The sequence below is a fragment of the Mixophyes fleayi genome, chromosome 3, assembly GCF_038048845.1.
Source record: "Mixophyes fleayi isolate aMixFle1 chromosome 3, aMixFle1.hap1, whole genome shotgun sequence".
Classification (NCBI taxonomy): domain Eukaryota; kingdom Metazoa; phylum Chordata; class Amphibia; order Anura; family Limnodynastidae; genus Mixophyes; species Mixophyes fleayi.
Window position 1 is genome coordinate 31,774,116 of NC_134404.1, and position 15,728 is coordinate 31,789,843.

At 42.1% G+C, this 15,728-nt stretch overlaps 1 protein-coding gene across 2 annotated transcripts in view; it reads left to right on the forward strand.

Moving 5' to 3' along the window:
• The window catches only part of SLC25A27 (solute carrier family 25 member 27), a 43,428-nt gene extending 27,700 nt beyond the window's left edge, over positions 1–15,728 (forward strand). The window contains exons 8-10 of one of the 2 annotated variants that reach the window (XM_075201322.1): positions 722–824; positions 13,642–13,726; positions 15,485–15,728. In XM_075201322.1, the coding sequence (XP_075057423.1) occupies positions 722–824; positions 13,642–13,713 (175 nt within the window). In that variant the 3' untranslated portion in view covers positions 13,714–13,726; positions 15,485–15,728. The remainder of the gene's footprint in view (positions 1–721; positions 825–13,641; positions 13,727–15,484) is intronic. The other variant, XR_012689534.1, reaches the window with a different exon arrangement.

Genomic DNA, 15,728 nt, shown 5'->3' on the forward strand with positions numbered 1-15,728 from the left:
CTTGATTAATTCAGTAGAATAGACGTCTGGGAAATGTAATTTGCGTCACAGCTCTTTGAGTACATTTACTGGTCAGAGTATCCCACTAGCTAACTGTGAAGAAACATTTCTACCTGCGGACATACTCTTTCACCCTTGTTGGAGTCCATCAGTACAGAATAGGGTTTTTTGTTTTTTTATTGGTGCTTGACCCCAATCACCCAGAGCAATGCTCACACTGAGCTGGGGACTTGATTCTTTGGCCCCCTCCAAAAGAACAAGGACCCTCTTCCTGCACATAGCCCTCCACCCCCCAAAGGGCTGAAAAAGCACAGAATAGGGTTTAACCAACAAAGTATATCAGTTGCCGCAGATTCCACATACTAATGGTTATCTTTAGACTTAAGTTATATTGTTTCAATGAAAGTGTCCGTTTTAATTGATCCAGTTATATGGTCTCTATGACGATTCTCATACTAGTCAGAAAGCCCTATCCTGTACTGAGGAGCCCTGACAAGAGTCTAACAGTGTGTCTACAGGTGTGAATTCTGTCTGGATCTACAAAAGATTGGTTAAAGCATTGATTGACAGAGATACCAAGCAAATTATATTTCCTAGAGGTCTATTTTGAATGAGAGGCGTATTTGAATATTGTCACTAGGGAGGGGGGTCACTAACTCTGCTGTTGTAGTTTATTTGGATCATAACGTCCACTTCATGCCAACGTATGTCTGTGTTACAGGGGGATCTTGTACAAGTCTTCCACCGATTGCTTTATTCAGGCTGTATGTGGAGAAGGCTTCCTGTCCCTCTACAAAGGCTTCATTCCTACCTGGATGAGAATGGTAACCGCTTATTGCTGGGGTGTAAATAAACACACACTAATATAGTGCAGTTATTCTCAAGTTGTTTGGATGAACAATTATTTTAGTTTATAACAAAAGATGATCTGCATTAAGTCTCTTTTTTTAAAAAATACTCTTGCTACTCTGATATATGTCTAAAATGTGTTTAGTGTTTTCAATAATATTGAGATGTTTGGTATAGATTATGTTCAGAAATAATTATGTAAAAGTGTTTTTAGTACTGTTGGAGAGTAGTGATGGAATAGCTCTAAACCTGTCCAGCGTGGTAAATATCTAAAAATATGTTTAGTTTGGTAAATAGACTGTATCTTCCCCGTCTAAATGAAATGCTTGCAGTCTCCTAGGTAACTAATTCTCTCTCTCTCTCTCTCTCTCTCTCTCTCTCTCTCTATATATATATATATATATATATGTTAACCCGTGCATGATACTCATGCATTCTAGTCAAATCAAGCTACTTAAGGTGTTAAAAAGGTTCTTGTCATGCATTTGGGCCTAGCCCAGGCCTCCTCAGGGGAAGAGCGTTACTTCCCGACGCAAGCGCCCTTTTTTAACGTGGTTTCGTCCACATGTCACCACCTCATCATTCTTCTCCATCCCCTCATCCTTCATTTTCATCGCCACATCTATCCAGATGTCTATCCAGACACAGGGATCTCTCTCAGCGGTCCTGAGTATCACACTCCTCTCGCTCTGTCACCCCCGGCAACCACCAACCACTCCCAACTGTCACTTCTCCTTCAAGAAATATATATATATATATATATTTTAAATCTTTATAAACACTTTTAACAATTAACAAATTAAATTAACAAATTAAAAACATCTTAGTATACCAAATTTCAGCCCTTTCTGAGGTTTTTTTTCCACACACACTAAGAATTTAGTAGGTCAGTGTATAACTCCGCCCAGCAGGTGGCGCTGCAGCTTGGTTTTATTTTTTCCACTGTTAAGTGCGTATTGTCGCAAACCAATAACGATTGTCGAACCTCGATTTGTGTTTCCAAAGCACAAATATTTATTCTCAAAAAGTAGCAGAATAATTCAAGCGAAATAATAATAAGTACAGCCGTTACTTATTGCAGGCGCTCTGGATCCAGTGTGCAGTCATTCAATCCTGAAGTCTGGGGACAAGATGTCTGAACACTAGATGTGAAGCTGCTGCTTATATGCACACAGAAATACAGTAATACAATGAAGATGGTATAGCTTGTTTCTATTGGTCCAGGTTTCAGGAAGGTCCAAGGGGTTGTCAATCATTGGCTAGTTCATCCTAAGGAATTCAAAGGAGGGGGTCATCTCTCCAGGGGGTATGCTCTGCTCATCCCGCCAAGATTCCTTAGTCTTAAGTAGTTCATAATTCCCTATCATTCATAACTTGTGTATGCACTCTGCGATTCCTTCGCAGAGTGAACCAAACAGTAGCAAATGTTAAGAGGTTTATTATGATACCACACATGATATGATTCCTTCAACCTGTTCCATATATTTCACTAAGGTGCATATAACTTATATTATAACATATAAATATTACTATATTTCGACATAACTGACTATGTGTTGCAACTACCATTAATGTGTACTATTTTACAAGTATGCGTGTTTGTGCGAATGTATGGTAAAAGACCAAATACTGTTGCTGCCACGTGTAGTAGCTGCGTATGCCCTTCCACGCCGTAGCGTGCCCTTGTACGCCGTAGCGTACCGTACGCATCTTTTCAGACAAAGACAACCAAGTTTGCTCGATTTTAATTGAAATTACTTTATCCAATTAGCTGACTTCGACAGCTCCACCCTTTGATAGTGTAACAAACTATCACTCAATCACCGTTTCAAGTTCAGGATTATACAATACTTCTTCACAGACCATGATCTCGGTATCTGGTACCACCCTTTCAGTCTCTTTCTCAGTGTTACTCCTAGGAGACCATTTTCCACATTTCAACACAGTAGGAACACATTTGACACATAAACCAATCGCTAAGATGACACCCAGTATAAGGAGAAGGAGCTTACCTACACTAGCAACCATTTCCTGTACCCACTCCCCCAGACCGGAGAACCATTTCACAGGGTTCAACCACGAGAACCAACCTGCCATCTTTTCCCCGACCTCATATAACGAAGAATTATGGTTCTTTCGAAATTCCCATTTTAGTTGCAAAATTTCATCCATCTTCCGGTCTATAACCTCTTTCGGGTCATCCGTATTATTGGTGATGTACGTGCAACATTTGACACCGAACTGGGTGGACAGTGTCACACAGTACCTACCAGTACTAGAGGTGAGATAATTTAGTACCAGTCTATGTTGCACCAACTCCTTCTTGTACACTTGTAGCTCCCTTCCAGTATACCTGAAAGTGTCATCATACATCTCTGTGATATTATCTATTAATTTAGCTAGGTCTTGGATATATTTAAAGTTTAATGTTCCCCGAGCGGTCCTGGTGAGATCTAGAGCAACCATAACTTGAAAACCAGCAGTTTCACTAATCAATTTTGTAGCTATGGGTTCCTCACCAGGAATCATATTTCTCTTGCCACGGTGTTCATACTGTGTGTGTATGTATGGTGGTGATGTAGTCTTGTGAATACCAACCATTTCTTCATGAGTAATAGTCATGATTTCAGGAACCAGTTTAGCTAAGAAACACAAGCCCTTGGAACTCGGAGTCACCCAGGAATAAGCTTTCCTTCCACAAACAAAATACATATCATCAGGGAGAACATAAGGAACAGTATGCCCATTAATTATATCACACAGAGTTTTGATAAAACTACCCATGCCTAGTATCTCCATTTGCTCCAGATACGTGTCGGCATGGATGACATTCTTACAATTATCTATAGAGACTTTTCCAATGGCTACTTTCTTATGTTTGGTTATACGCCCTAGTTTGTGACTTCCATCAACATTCCTGCCTATTGGTGACCTTGTGAGTCTCCCTCTAAAATGAGTGTGGCGAGCCATTGTTTGATCTGATGGGTCAGCTTCCCAATTCTCCAGACGTTTTGCATGAGAGATATTTAGGCACAGCAAAGATCTGTCTATGGAGTATTGTCGAAGCGTCAGACTAGGGGACCTAGTGTTATTGTACCTCCCGTCTATGGGCCTCCCACCCCTCAATTCGAGTACTTCGGATATGTTTAGAGGGAATGGCACTAGTCCTATATTATGCTGCCGTTGCCGCACGTGAGAGCACACCCAACACTCGGTTTGGTTTAGCACCTTACCCACCAGGGAGTGATAATCCTCCAAAGGATGCCCGCCTATATTCAGAATACTGGGGGACTGGCATCGTTGGATGCATCTCTCTTCAACTAGGGAGTCACAAAACTTGCAGATACAATACTCATCAGACAATAGCCCCTCACACTGCCTCCGAGTTCCTGAGCTAGCAGACCTTTTCATAACCCCCGGACCAAGCTTGATAATGGGCTGCTCTGAGTATTCTAATAACTTTTCCTCTGCCTCCATCTCATCCGTATCACTACCAGAACTCTCCTCCGTCCTCTATCCTCCTTCACAAAAATAGAATGTCCTAGAAAGAGTAAAAACATGGAAAATCCTGGAACAAAAGAAAAACAAAAACCGCCACTCCATCGCTGGAAAGATAGTTCTGGGTCAACGTTTCTGGTTCAGGTGTCTCGACTGCAGGCTTTAGGTCTCCCGGAACAGACTCACATGTTACAGATCTATGTCGTCGGTCTCAGTTTTATCTTGCACTTTCTCCGGATTATGGACTCTCCTGCAGTGGGTGGAATGGACCCAAGTGTCTCTCTCTGCAACCTTCAGTGATGTAGTACTGGTCAGCAGCACTTGGTACGGGCCTTCCCAACGGTCTGTTAAACAACCTGAACGTAAGAAATTGCGGATCATAACATAGTCTCCAGGTTCAACATCATGACAGTTCGTTTCTGGCATACCAGGTGACAGCATTTTTAGTTTTTGTTGTTGTTGCTTTAGCTGTCTACTCATTCTTATAAGATATTGTACAGTCACTTCATTATTACACTTCAAGTCGTCTTGTGGACTCACGATCAAATGAGGTTGTCGTCCGAACAGTATCTCAAAGGGGGACAGATTAAGAGGAGGTCTAGGAGTGGTCCGAATGCTATGGAGGACCAATGGCAAAGCCTCAGGCCATGCCAACCCAGTTTCAGCCATTACCTTACCAAGCTTGTTCTTTATAGTACCATTTACTCTCTCCACCTTACCAATGGCTTGTGGTCGGTAAGGGGTGTGAAGTCTGCTACCGATTCCCATGAGTTTACACATATTTTGGAAGATATCACCAGTAAAATGGGTACCCCTATCACTTTCAATGATTCTAGGGATACCGAACCTACATACAAAGTCTTGTACAATTTTCTTTGCAGTGAACACAGCAGTATTAGTTGCTGCCGGATATGCTTCTACCCAACCGGAAAACACATCAATACACACTATCACATACTTTAGATTCCTGCACGGTGGTAATTGGATATAGTCAATTTGTATTACCTGAAAAGGTCCGTCTGTAGGAGGGATGTGGGATGGCTCAGTTGGAATAGTTTTCTGACATTTTTCCTCAAACAAGTAAGACATGACATTGCCTTCTTACCAGCCTGAGAGGAAAATCCAGGAGCACACCAGTATGCTCTCACCAGTTTGCACATACCTTCTTTACCCAGGTGAGTCAGACCGTGTGCTGCTTCAGCCAGGCTTGGATAGTACGTTCGGGGAGCTACAGGCTTGCCTTGTCCATCCCTCCAGAGTCCTGAGGACTCTTGACCACATCCCTTCGCCTTCCAGACCGCCTTTTCCTGCAGGGAACACAAATCTTGCATTTCAATTAGTTTCTGCATGTCTAATGTCTGAAAAACCATCATAGTCTCGGTCGATACAGTAATAGGTTGCCCTGCTGCCCATTTAGCAGCTTCGTCTGCCCTGTTGTTGCCCAATGACACTGGGTCTTCTTCAAAGGTATGGGCTTTGCACTTTATGACGGCTACTGTTCTGGGTAACTGTATTGCTGTCAGAAGTCCTTTTATGTGTTGTGAGTGTGCCACTGGCGTACCTGCTGCTGGCGTAAAGTTTCTAAGACGCCAAAGAGCCCCAAAATCGTGCACTACCCCGAAGGCATACCTAGAGTCAGTATATATATTGGCTGATTTACCCTCTGCCAACTCACACGCTCTCCTTAGTGCTACTAGTTCCGCCACCTGGGCTGAGTGAGGTGGACCAAGGGGTTCAGCTTCTACCACATCCTGATCGTCTACAACAGCGTAACCAGTACATAGCTCTCCCGTCTCTGTCTGTCTATGACAACTCCCGCCTGTATAAAACGTAAAATCTACATTTTCTAAAGGGGTGTCACGTATGTCGGGCCTTGCAGTAAAAGTCTGATTCAGGTGTTCCATACAGTCATGCGTGTCAGTATTCTTGCCTAACTCATCATCAACCAGGGTCTCCTCACCTCCCACCCTTTGTGTCTCTAGAGACACATATGGAAGGTATGTAGCTGGATTTAAGGTGCTACATCGTTTGATGGTGATGTTTGAGGGTGCCATCAGGGCTAGTTCCCACTTTGTGAATCTAGCTGAAGAAACATGTCTGGTTTGGGCTGAATTTAACAGAGCTGATACAGCATGGGGTGTATAGACAGTTGAATTATGTCCTAATACTACGTCCTCGCTCTTACTTACCAGAAGAGCAGTTGCTGCTACACTTCTGAGACATGTTGGGAGTGACCTTGCCACATTGTCTAATTGTGCACTGTAGTATGCTACCGGTCTGCTAGCGTCACCATGTTTCTGTGTGAGGACACCTGCTGCGCAACCATCAGCTTCCGTACAGTATAGCTCAAAAGGCTTTTCATAATCAGGTATTCCCAATACAGGTGCTCTAGTCAGACTATCTTTAAGATTAAAGAACGCTTGCTCTGACTCTTCTGTGTGTACAACACGTTCTGGTTTTGACGAAGAGACTAGGTCCTGCAATGGTAATGCCAGAATAGAAAAACCTGGGATCCAGGATCTACAGTATCCACACATCCCCAGGAAAGTACGAATCTGCTTCTGGCTCTGCGGCAGAGTCATGTGTTGTATGGCCTCAATCCTGTCGGTTGTCAGGTGTCTTAGCCCCTTAGTGAGGCAGTGTCCTAAGTATTTGACCTTAGTCTGACATGGCTGTAATTTATCCTTTGCCACCTTGTGCCCTGTTTGTGAAAGATGAAGCAACAACAATGTAGTATCATGTAAACATGACATAAAAGAATCAGAGCACAGCAACAAATCGTCCACATATTGAATTAGAACAGACCCATTGTGGGGTTGAAAGGATTGCAAACAGTCATGTAAGGCTTGGGAGAAAATACTGGGGCTGTCAATGAACCCCTGGGGTAGTCTGGTCCATGTGTATTGCACTCCCCGGTAGGAGAATGCAAAAAGGTATTGGCAGTCAGGGTGAAGAGGGACTGAGAAGAAAGCAGAACATAAATCAATGACAATAAAGTGACTAGCAGACGGTGGAATCTGCATGAGGATGACAGCTGGATTCGGCACTACGGGGAATTGGCTCTCAACAACTTTATTGATTCCCCTTAAGTCCTGGATTAATCTATAGCCACTCCCCCCACTCTTCTTCACAGGGAAAATGGGACTATTTGCTGTACTGGCTGTACGAATTAAAATCCCTTGTTGTAACAGCCTCTCAATAACAGGATATACCCCTAGTTCCACCTCTGGTTTTAATGGATACTGTGGGATTTTTGGAGCTATCCTACCACTTTTTAGATTGACCATGACAGGGGCTACATTTGCCATCAGTCCAGTGTCCTGTCCATCTCTGGTCCATAGTGAACCTGGTATTTCCAGCAACATCCCCTTTACTTGAGATGGACTTTGTTCTATAACAGGATAGTGTAACATTAACCTTTGAGGGGTGTCCAATATATCTTGTACCTCATGTGCGACCTTCTCCGGTATATCTAAGAACACACCATCAGAAGTACAGTATATGACACATCCCATTTTACATAACAAGTCTCTTCCCAGCAAGTTAGTAGGAGCCGCCGCAGCCAAGAGAAACGAATGCTTGGTATGCAGGGGCCCGATAGTAACTTCAGCAGGTTTAGTTAGTGGATAATGCAACACTTTTCCCATTACCCTCATGGCTGGAATGGTTTTACTGGTCACCTGTAGATTGAAAGGAGAGGTTATCACAGATCGGGCCGCCCCTGTATCTACAAGAAAGGTTTTTTTCCTACCAGCTATGTCAACTATCATAGTTGGTTCTTCTCTCTGACTCTCAGTTAACCTCACTGGCTGTAGATTACAGGTATGACCTGACCCCTAGCGCTGACTATCTTTTTCCCGCGCAGCATTTACTGCTATAATATGCGCTGGTAGCTGTGTGTTCTCTTGCCTATGTGTGTTTCTCCCTGGAGGATACCTTATGATTCCCCCCTTGATGTTTCTTTCCTTGCTTCTGGATAGAATCTCCTTATGTGTCCCTCTTTCTGACAGCGAAAACATACCATTACCTTTTTACTTGAGTTGTATGCTTGGTATGTTTGTGGTTGTGTGTGTATTCCTTCTAAAGCCTGAATACTCACCGTCATCAACCTATCACCTTTCTCTTCTTTCTAAAGATATTTTTGTCATGTTCCACAGCAGATTCCCTAAGAGAGTCTACTGTGATACCTCTCCAATTAGGTAATGAGGTTTGTACTCTGGTTTTTAAATTTTCCCTAAGACCATCCATTAGCACTCCTACAGCTACTTCCCTGTGATGTGGATCCTCTCTTATGTTAGTTACTCCGGTAAAGTGTGTCATTGATGCTAGCGCCCTAGAAAAATAGTCCACTGCTATTTCACTCTCCTTTTACTTAATGGTGAAAATCTTACTCCAATTTACTACTACTGGAAAATAGATGGCTAAATGTTTGACAATTTGTTCTATATTTTCTTGGTTAATCTCATCAGTCAAGGTGTCATCTTCATCCAACAAACAATCTTTAACAAATTTTTGTATGTCAGTATTGGGAGGAAGACACGCCCTCAACACTACACGCCAGTCCTTATTGGTTGGTTTGTGGGCATTTCCTAAGTCCTTAACAAATTTCTGACATTTAGCCAACTCCTTTCTAGGATCTGGGAATTCAGTCATAATGGAACGTAACTCTGATCTAGTCCAAGGACAATGCATTGTAACATTTCTGAAAGGAACTACACCATCCTTATCCGGTTTCCCATTGGGAACTGATATTGTGCGGACTGGGTACGCACCCACTGGTTCACTGGTTTCAGAAGTCACTACAGGATTCGTTGTTTCAAGATTTAGGACGCTATCACTCCTAGTGATCACACTATTTTCACCTATCTCAGCCATTGCTCCTTTCCCATACTTAGGCTGAACCTCTAGCATATTAACAGCATGGGCAATGGCCGAAATCACAGTGGGTTCATCTTCTGATACACTTGTTTTAAACTGACTTAAAACAGGATACAACTTAGCAATTTCTCTTTTTTCAGTTTTAATAACGGCTGTACTTACCCCTCCCGCTTCTCAACGACTACTTCCGCCGTGCGCGCGCTTTTCGCCATGCCTACTTCCGCTGTGCATTCGCTGCTCTGCCACGTGTTACCTTCCATTTGCCACAATTTTAAACAATCATTATGTCTATTTCTCACTTTTGTTGATTTAATCAACCACACTTTATCTTTTACATTATTTAGTACCCCTGAATTAAAACTTCCTATTGTTGGGAAAGGCCTATCACAATCTTTGGTCATCTTGACCCATTTGTCGCAATACGCAGTTGCGTATGCACCATATTTCTTAAACATAAGGTACCTAGCTGACCCCAGCGGTCCTTCCTTAAGCAGCACAACATCAACCATCTCTAGCGTTTGCTTCGCACCCATTGTGAAAACAACCTATTTGTCAACGCTACGCAAAAAGACTTTTTACCTGTTCTCCTTTCAAACAGAACCTACTAGAGATTTTTTATCCGTGGACAGTTTCACAGGCTACGCCCACACACCTCCTAACACAGAAATATCACTATGGACAACGGAAATATCAGCTCCTTGATATCCTGGGTCTCCACAAAATCTGTTGAGTATTACTGAACTGGTAGTACCGGAGTTTTTATACCCGTTTGTACCAGCGTAATGCCTCCAGCCGTTCAACCCAAGTCACAAGCACGGTTGCAAAACCATGCGGTCCGATCGCACCGCTTAGCAATACTAACTATCGCTAAACCTTGCGATTGCCCTTGGGGAGAAAGTTTCCAAAAGCTTTTTAACTGTTCTCTTTTCAAACAGGGCTTTTGCTGCCAGTATACCTGCCTTGTATACTACCTCGGTTGTCCAGCCCGCCTCGTCAAATGGCAACCGATATCCCTGTCTTTTTTTTGACAGTAAATCAACTTTCACTTCAAAATCATACAATCACCAAACACATACACCTTAGTTTTCTGCGCAGAAAATCAACAATGTTCCCAACAATAGTAATAATGTTTCAGAGATTTTCACAAGTGATTTATACTATGCATGTATAACTATCAAATCAATTGTTTAACCACGTGGAAAATCTACCGGAAGTGCGCGTACGCACAGCAGGAAATACACATACGCTAAGCAATGCAATACAGTTAAAACGCACAATGACAGTAAAAATAAACAGTTTTCTCTTTTGTCACTAGGTTCTAGTTAGCGTGCCCTAGACAATGCAAAACGGACATTCGGTTTCACAACACAGAGTAAAATTCAGGTTTTGAACACATTGCGTTCTTACCCGTTTATGACGCGTCTCCACCTTTTGTTGCGGAACCTAAATCCATTGGTCTTGCGTATCATCGGCAACGAAACCTCCAAAGCTGACGAGCCTCCAAATTGTTAAGTGTGTATTGTCGCAAGCCAATAACGATTGTCGAACCTCGATTTGTGTTTCCAAAGCACAAAGATTTATTCTCAAAAAGTAGCAGAATAATTCAAGCGAAATAATAATAAGTACAGCCGTTACTTATCGCAGGCGCTCTGGATCCAGTGTGCAGTCATTCAATCCTGAAGTCTGGGGACAAGATGTCTGAACACTAGATGTGAAGCTGCTGCTTATATGCACACAGAAATACAGTAATACAATGAAGATGGTGTCTTGCCTCAACTTTCAAGATGTGGAAAAGTACCACTACATACAGCGCTCACTATTACACTGCATAGGCACTCATTAAAGAGTCAAGACATGAATTAACTTGAATAGTATCTTTTTATTAAGTTAATTAAACAATATAAAGGTTATAACAGCGTTCTTAAACACAGTTTCAATATAAGCATCAAGTTAAAAGCATCAATACATCACCGGATATTGTAGCATCACCCGAAGCCTATCTTCGATTGGGGAATTCCAGCAATCAGCACGGGGAAATACCGGGACTCACGTAGCACGTCTGCTGCGTCCAAAGTGAACTCCGGTTTCTCCGTGGAAATCCCCTTTGTTAAATAGTATGGGGTTGTTTCTTATTTGCTAAAGTCTCCTCGTGCACACCTTATGTACACTGTATGCCGAGGACCCAATCAAAATCATCACTCCTACTTTCTCAAGCATGTTCACATCTTGTGACTATGACTCATCCTTCTGGTATTTTCTCGTTTTAATCAACCATCGTCCTTGTTATTGTAAACTGTAATAACCCTTCAGCAAAGAGTTGTTCAAAACTGTCTTTTATGCAAAATGGAAATCAATTACCTTCACACATACATTCTCGTCACAGGCGTATCACCACAGATGGTATAGCTTGTTTCTATTGGTCCAGGTTTCAGGAAGGTTGTCAATCATTGGCTAGTTCATCCTAAGGAATCCAAAGGAGGGGGTCATCTCTCCAGGGGGTATGCTCTGCTCTTCCCGCCAAGATTCCTTAGTCTTAAGTAGTTCATAATTCCCTATCATTCATAACTTGTGTATGCACTCTGCGATTCCTTCGCAGAGTGAACCAAACAGTAGCAAATGTTAAGAGGTTTATTATGATACCACACATGATATGATTCCTTCAACCTGTTCCATATATTTCACTAATGTGCATATAACTTATATTATAACATATAAATAATACTATATTTCGACATAACTGACTATGTGTTGCAACTACCATTAATGTGTACTATTTTACAAGTATGCGTGTTTGTGCGAATGTATGGTAAAAGACCAAATACTGTTGCTGCCACGTGTAGTAGCTGCGTACGCCCTTCCACGCCGTAGCGTGCCCTTGTACGCCGTAGCGTACCATACGCACCTTTTCAGACAAAGACAACCAAGTTTGCTCGATTTTAATTGAAATGACTTTATCCAATTAGCTGACTTCGACACCACACACGCACACACACACACACACACACACACAGACTAACACACGCCACTAGGCATTTATATTATATATATATATATATATATATATATATATATATATATATATATATATATATATATATGTATGTATGTATGTATGTATGTATGTGTGTGTGTGTGCACTCACACATCAGAGGAGGAACACTGCAAGTTTAAAGTGAAGTAATAGATAAGCTATATGCCATGTTTGCAATTTGCAATTTAAGCTTTTTAGCAGAAGCGGTAAGACAACTCATATTAAATAAAATCAACAACCTTAGTTTAGTTAAGTACTATATTTCATCCATCTACCCTACCTACATACAAGGGTAAGATGGAAATTGCAGTGTAAGATTATACACACCAACACAGATAATAAGAGGAAGAATAATTCATCCATACTAGTCAATTTTGGATGCAGATAATAAAATTATATTAACAGACATTAGTTAGTAGACATATGAATCATCATTTATTTATTTATATAGCACCAATGAATATGTTACAATATTAAATGGTTTCTCACATAAAATCAGCTTTTAGCAGTCATAATATGTGGAGGCTACCTGGGTGAGAATTGTACCTACTGGCTGTCTGGTCCTATCGTATTTTGGCATTGCACCGAATATAGCGTCCTGTAGCTAGCAGTATAGCGTCCTGTAACTAGCAGTATAGCATCCTGTAGCTAGCAGTATAGCATCCTGTAGCTAGCAGTATAGCGTCCTGTAGCTAGCAGTATAGCGTCCTGTAGTTAGCAGTATAGCATCCTGTAGCTAGCAGTATAGCGTCCTGTAGCTAGCAGTATAGCGTCCTGTAGCTAGCAGTATAGCGTCCTGTAGTTAGCAGTGTAGCATCCTGTAGTTAGCAGTGTAGCATCCTGTAGCTAGGAGTGTGGCATCCTGTAACTAGCAGTATAGTATCCTGTAGTTAGCAGTATAGCATCCTGTAGCTAGCAGTATAGCGTCCTGTAGCTAGCAGTATAGCATCCTGTAGCTAGCAGTATAGCATCCTGTAGCTAGCAGTATAGCATCCTGTAGCTAGCAGTATAGCATCCTGTAGCTAGCAGTATAGCATCCTGTAGTTAGCAGTGTAGCATCCTGTAGCTAGGAGTGTGGCATCCTGTAGCTAGCACTGTAGCATCCTGTAGCTAGCAGTATAGCATCCTGTAGCTAGCAGTATAGCATCCTGTAGCTAGCAGTGTAGCATCCTGTAGCTAGCAGTATAGCGTCCTGTAGCTAGCAGTATAGCATCCTGTAGCTAGCAGTATAGCATCCTGTAGCTAGCAGTATAGCATCCTTGCCAGTCTCACTGACACTTGACAAATACAGGGGTATTCTAATATAAGCCAACCTGGGAAGGTTATAATATCACAGCAGCCTTGCAGTTTACGTTACATGGTTTCCTACTTCTGTTGTCTCACAGGCTCCCTGGTCACTGGTCTTCTGGCTGACATATGAGCAGATAAGACGAATTGTAGGAGTTAGTTCATTTTGAATCTATTGACGAGGTAAGTCAATGTACAGAGGTGTTAAATGTGCTACACATATATGGAACATTGTACCTCTTATTATAAATGCTGTGAATGTTACAGGTCACCGAGTTCCGTGACCATATAAAGACACAAGTCCGCAGGCCGAGTACTTTACTGTAATAATGTACAATAGAGTTTTCCTAATGACAACAGAAGCCATGCCATCACAACTCAGCATTTATACACATATTATTTACAGATTAGACCAACATTACTTGTGAATTATATATGTATACAAGCCTGGACAATGTAAGCAATGCTGGGTAATAGACCTGCCCATCGCTGGAGTTGGATTAATCTACATTATGTTATACACTGATTCTAGTCAGTGACGGCAGGCAGTATAGGATAATTCCACCTTTCGTAATGAGGATTTTCCACTGAATTACAGGGCTTACTAAACCCCCATCTCTTCCCAATAATAGTACTTTAGTGAGCTCCTTCCACTATGACTACTTGCAGGGGCAAACGCAGGATTTGTAGAGGGGGGTCTCCACACCACGCCGCCAGTGGGCGTGACCAGCATGCATGGGGGCGTGGTTATAATTTTAGACAGTGCTTGGCTGCTCTCCAACTCTTCCTATCCCCATAATATACATAGGCAATGCTGCGTGCACTACTGTTAGGTGCACGCAGCTCTCCCCTTTTCAAGCAGAGCCGTGTGGAGCGGGGGCAGGGCCAGCCACTTCAATTATACAGTGCCCCAGACTTAGAGGGGGGTTTCCAGGCACTAGGATACCCCCCCTTGGTTTACCAATGACTTGGTTGCTGTAGTTAGCTATACGTAAGTGTCGGGACCATGGCGGGCAACCGTCAGCGCTGCTTCGTCCCCTCCACGGCCGGGGGGATGAGACACATCGTCTCTAAGGCTTTCAAGCTACTCTGTTTGGTCACCGCTGTTATGGAGAGACCTATATAGCGCCAAAGTGATTGTCAGAGCCCTGGCTGTAAGTGCTGGCACTGTGCTGAATAAGGCATATAATGGGGTTCCCAGGGCAGGAGCCCCAACAGAAGTACTAATATTGGGAAGGTAGAGGATTTAGTAATAAAGTAGAAAGCCCCTGTAGGAACTAATGCTAGATCAGAGGGGGCCTTACTGTACCCCGTATCTTAGACTTCATGTACATTCATTTGTTAGTAGAAAAATTAGTCATGACCGATATTGTGTAGTACACAGAGAAAGGCTGCAGCAAGGCAGGACCCATACCTCCCATAGCCATGATGGATGAAGCCTGAGTGCTGGATCCTATAGTTCTCTATTACTGCAATCACATACAAGATGGTTTCTCGGCTTAGCTTTTATTCCGTAGTCAGCAATAAAATATTAGCTGCTTATGATTTGATAAAGAAAAGTGGAGGTGTTGCCCATAGCAACCAATCAGATTCTAGTTATCATTTATCTATTACATCCTAAAAAATTATAGCTAGAATCTCATTGGTTGCTATAGGCAACACCTCCACTTTTGCATTTAGAAGCTTTAGTAAATCCACCCCTTCATGTTCTCCAGCGCTGTCCAGCAGGTCTGCTGGAGGTAATAGCAGGAGACTACCCTAGCTGCTTATGGCAACAAATACAGCGTAATGACACAAGGAGAACAGAAAGCCAGTGATTTTTGTTTACATTAACCCTAATTCCCCCTTCCCCCCAATATAGGCTGTTATGGATTTGTCTGCACCCTTTAATATAATGTATTGTTTGTTTTTTCTTTATTTTTTTTGTGTGTGAAATAACAGATATGAAGGACCAGTGTGATTCACCAGCTGCAATTAATGGGATTATATTGGAATATTGACTACAGAAAACTGCAATATTGATGAAGAAATAGAGATTTAAAAGAAAAAGCAAAAAAACACAGTTACCGCCATGTGTTACAAACTGTGTAGATCACTCATGATGCTTTTAAAACGTTTATTTTTACATAAAAAAACACTAACTCTAGTTTGATTTACTGTGAATATAGATAATAATTTAAACCTT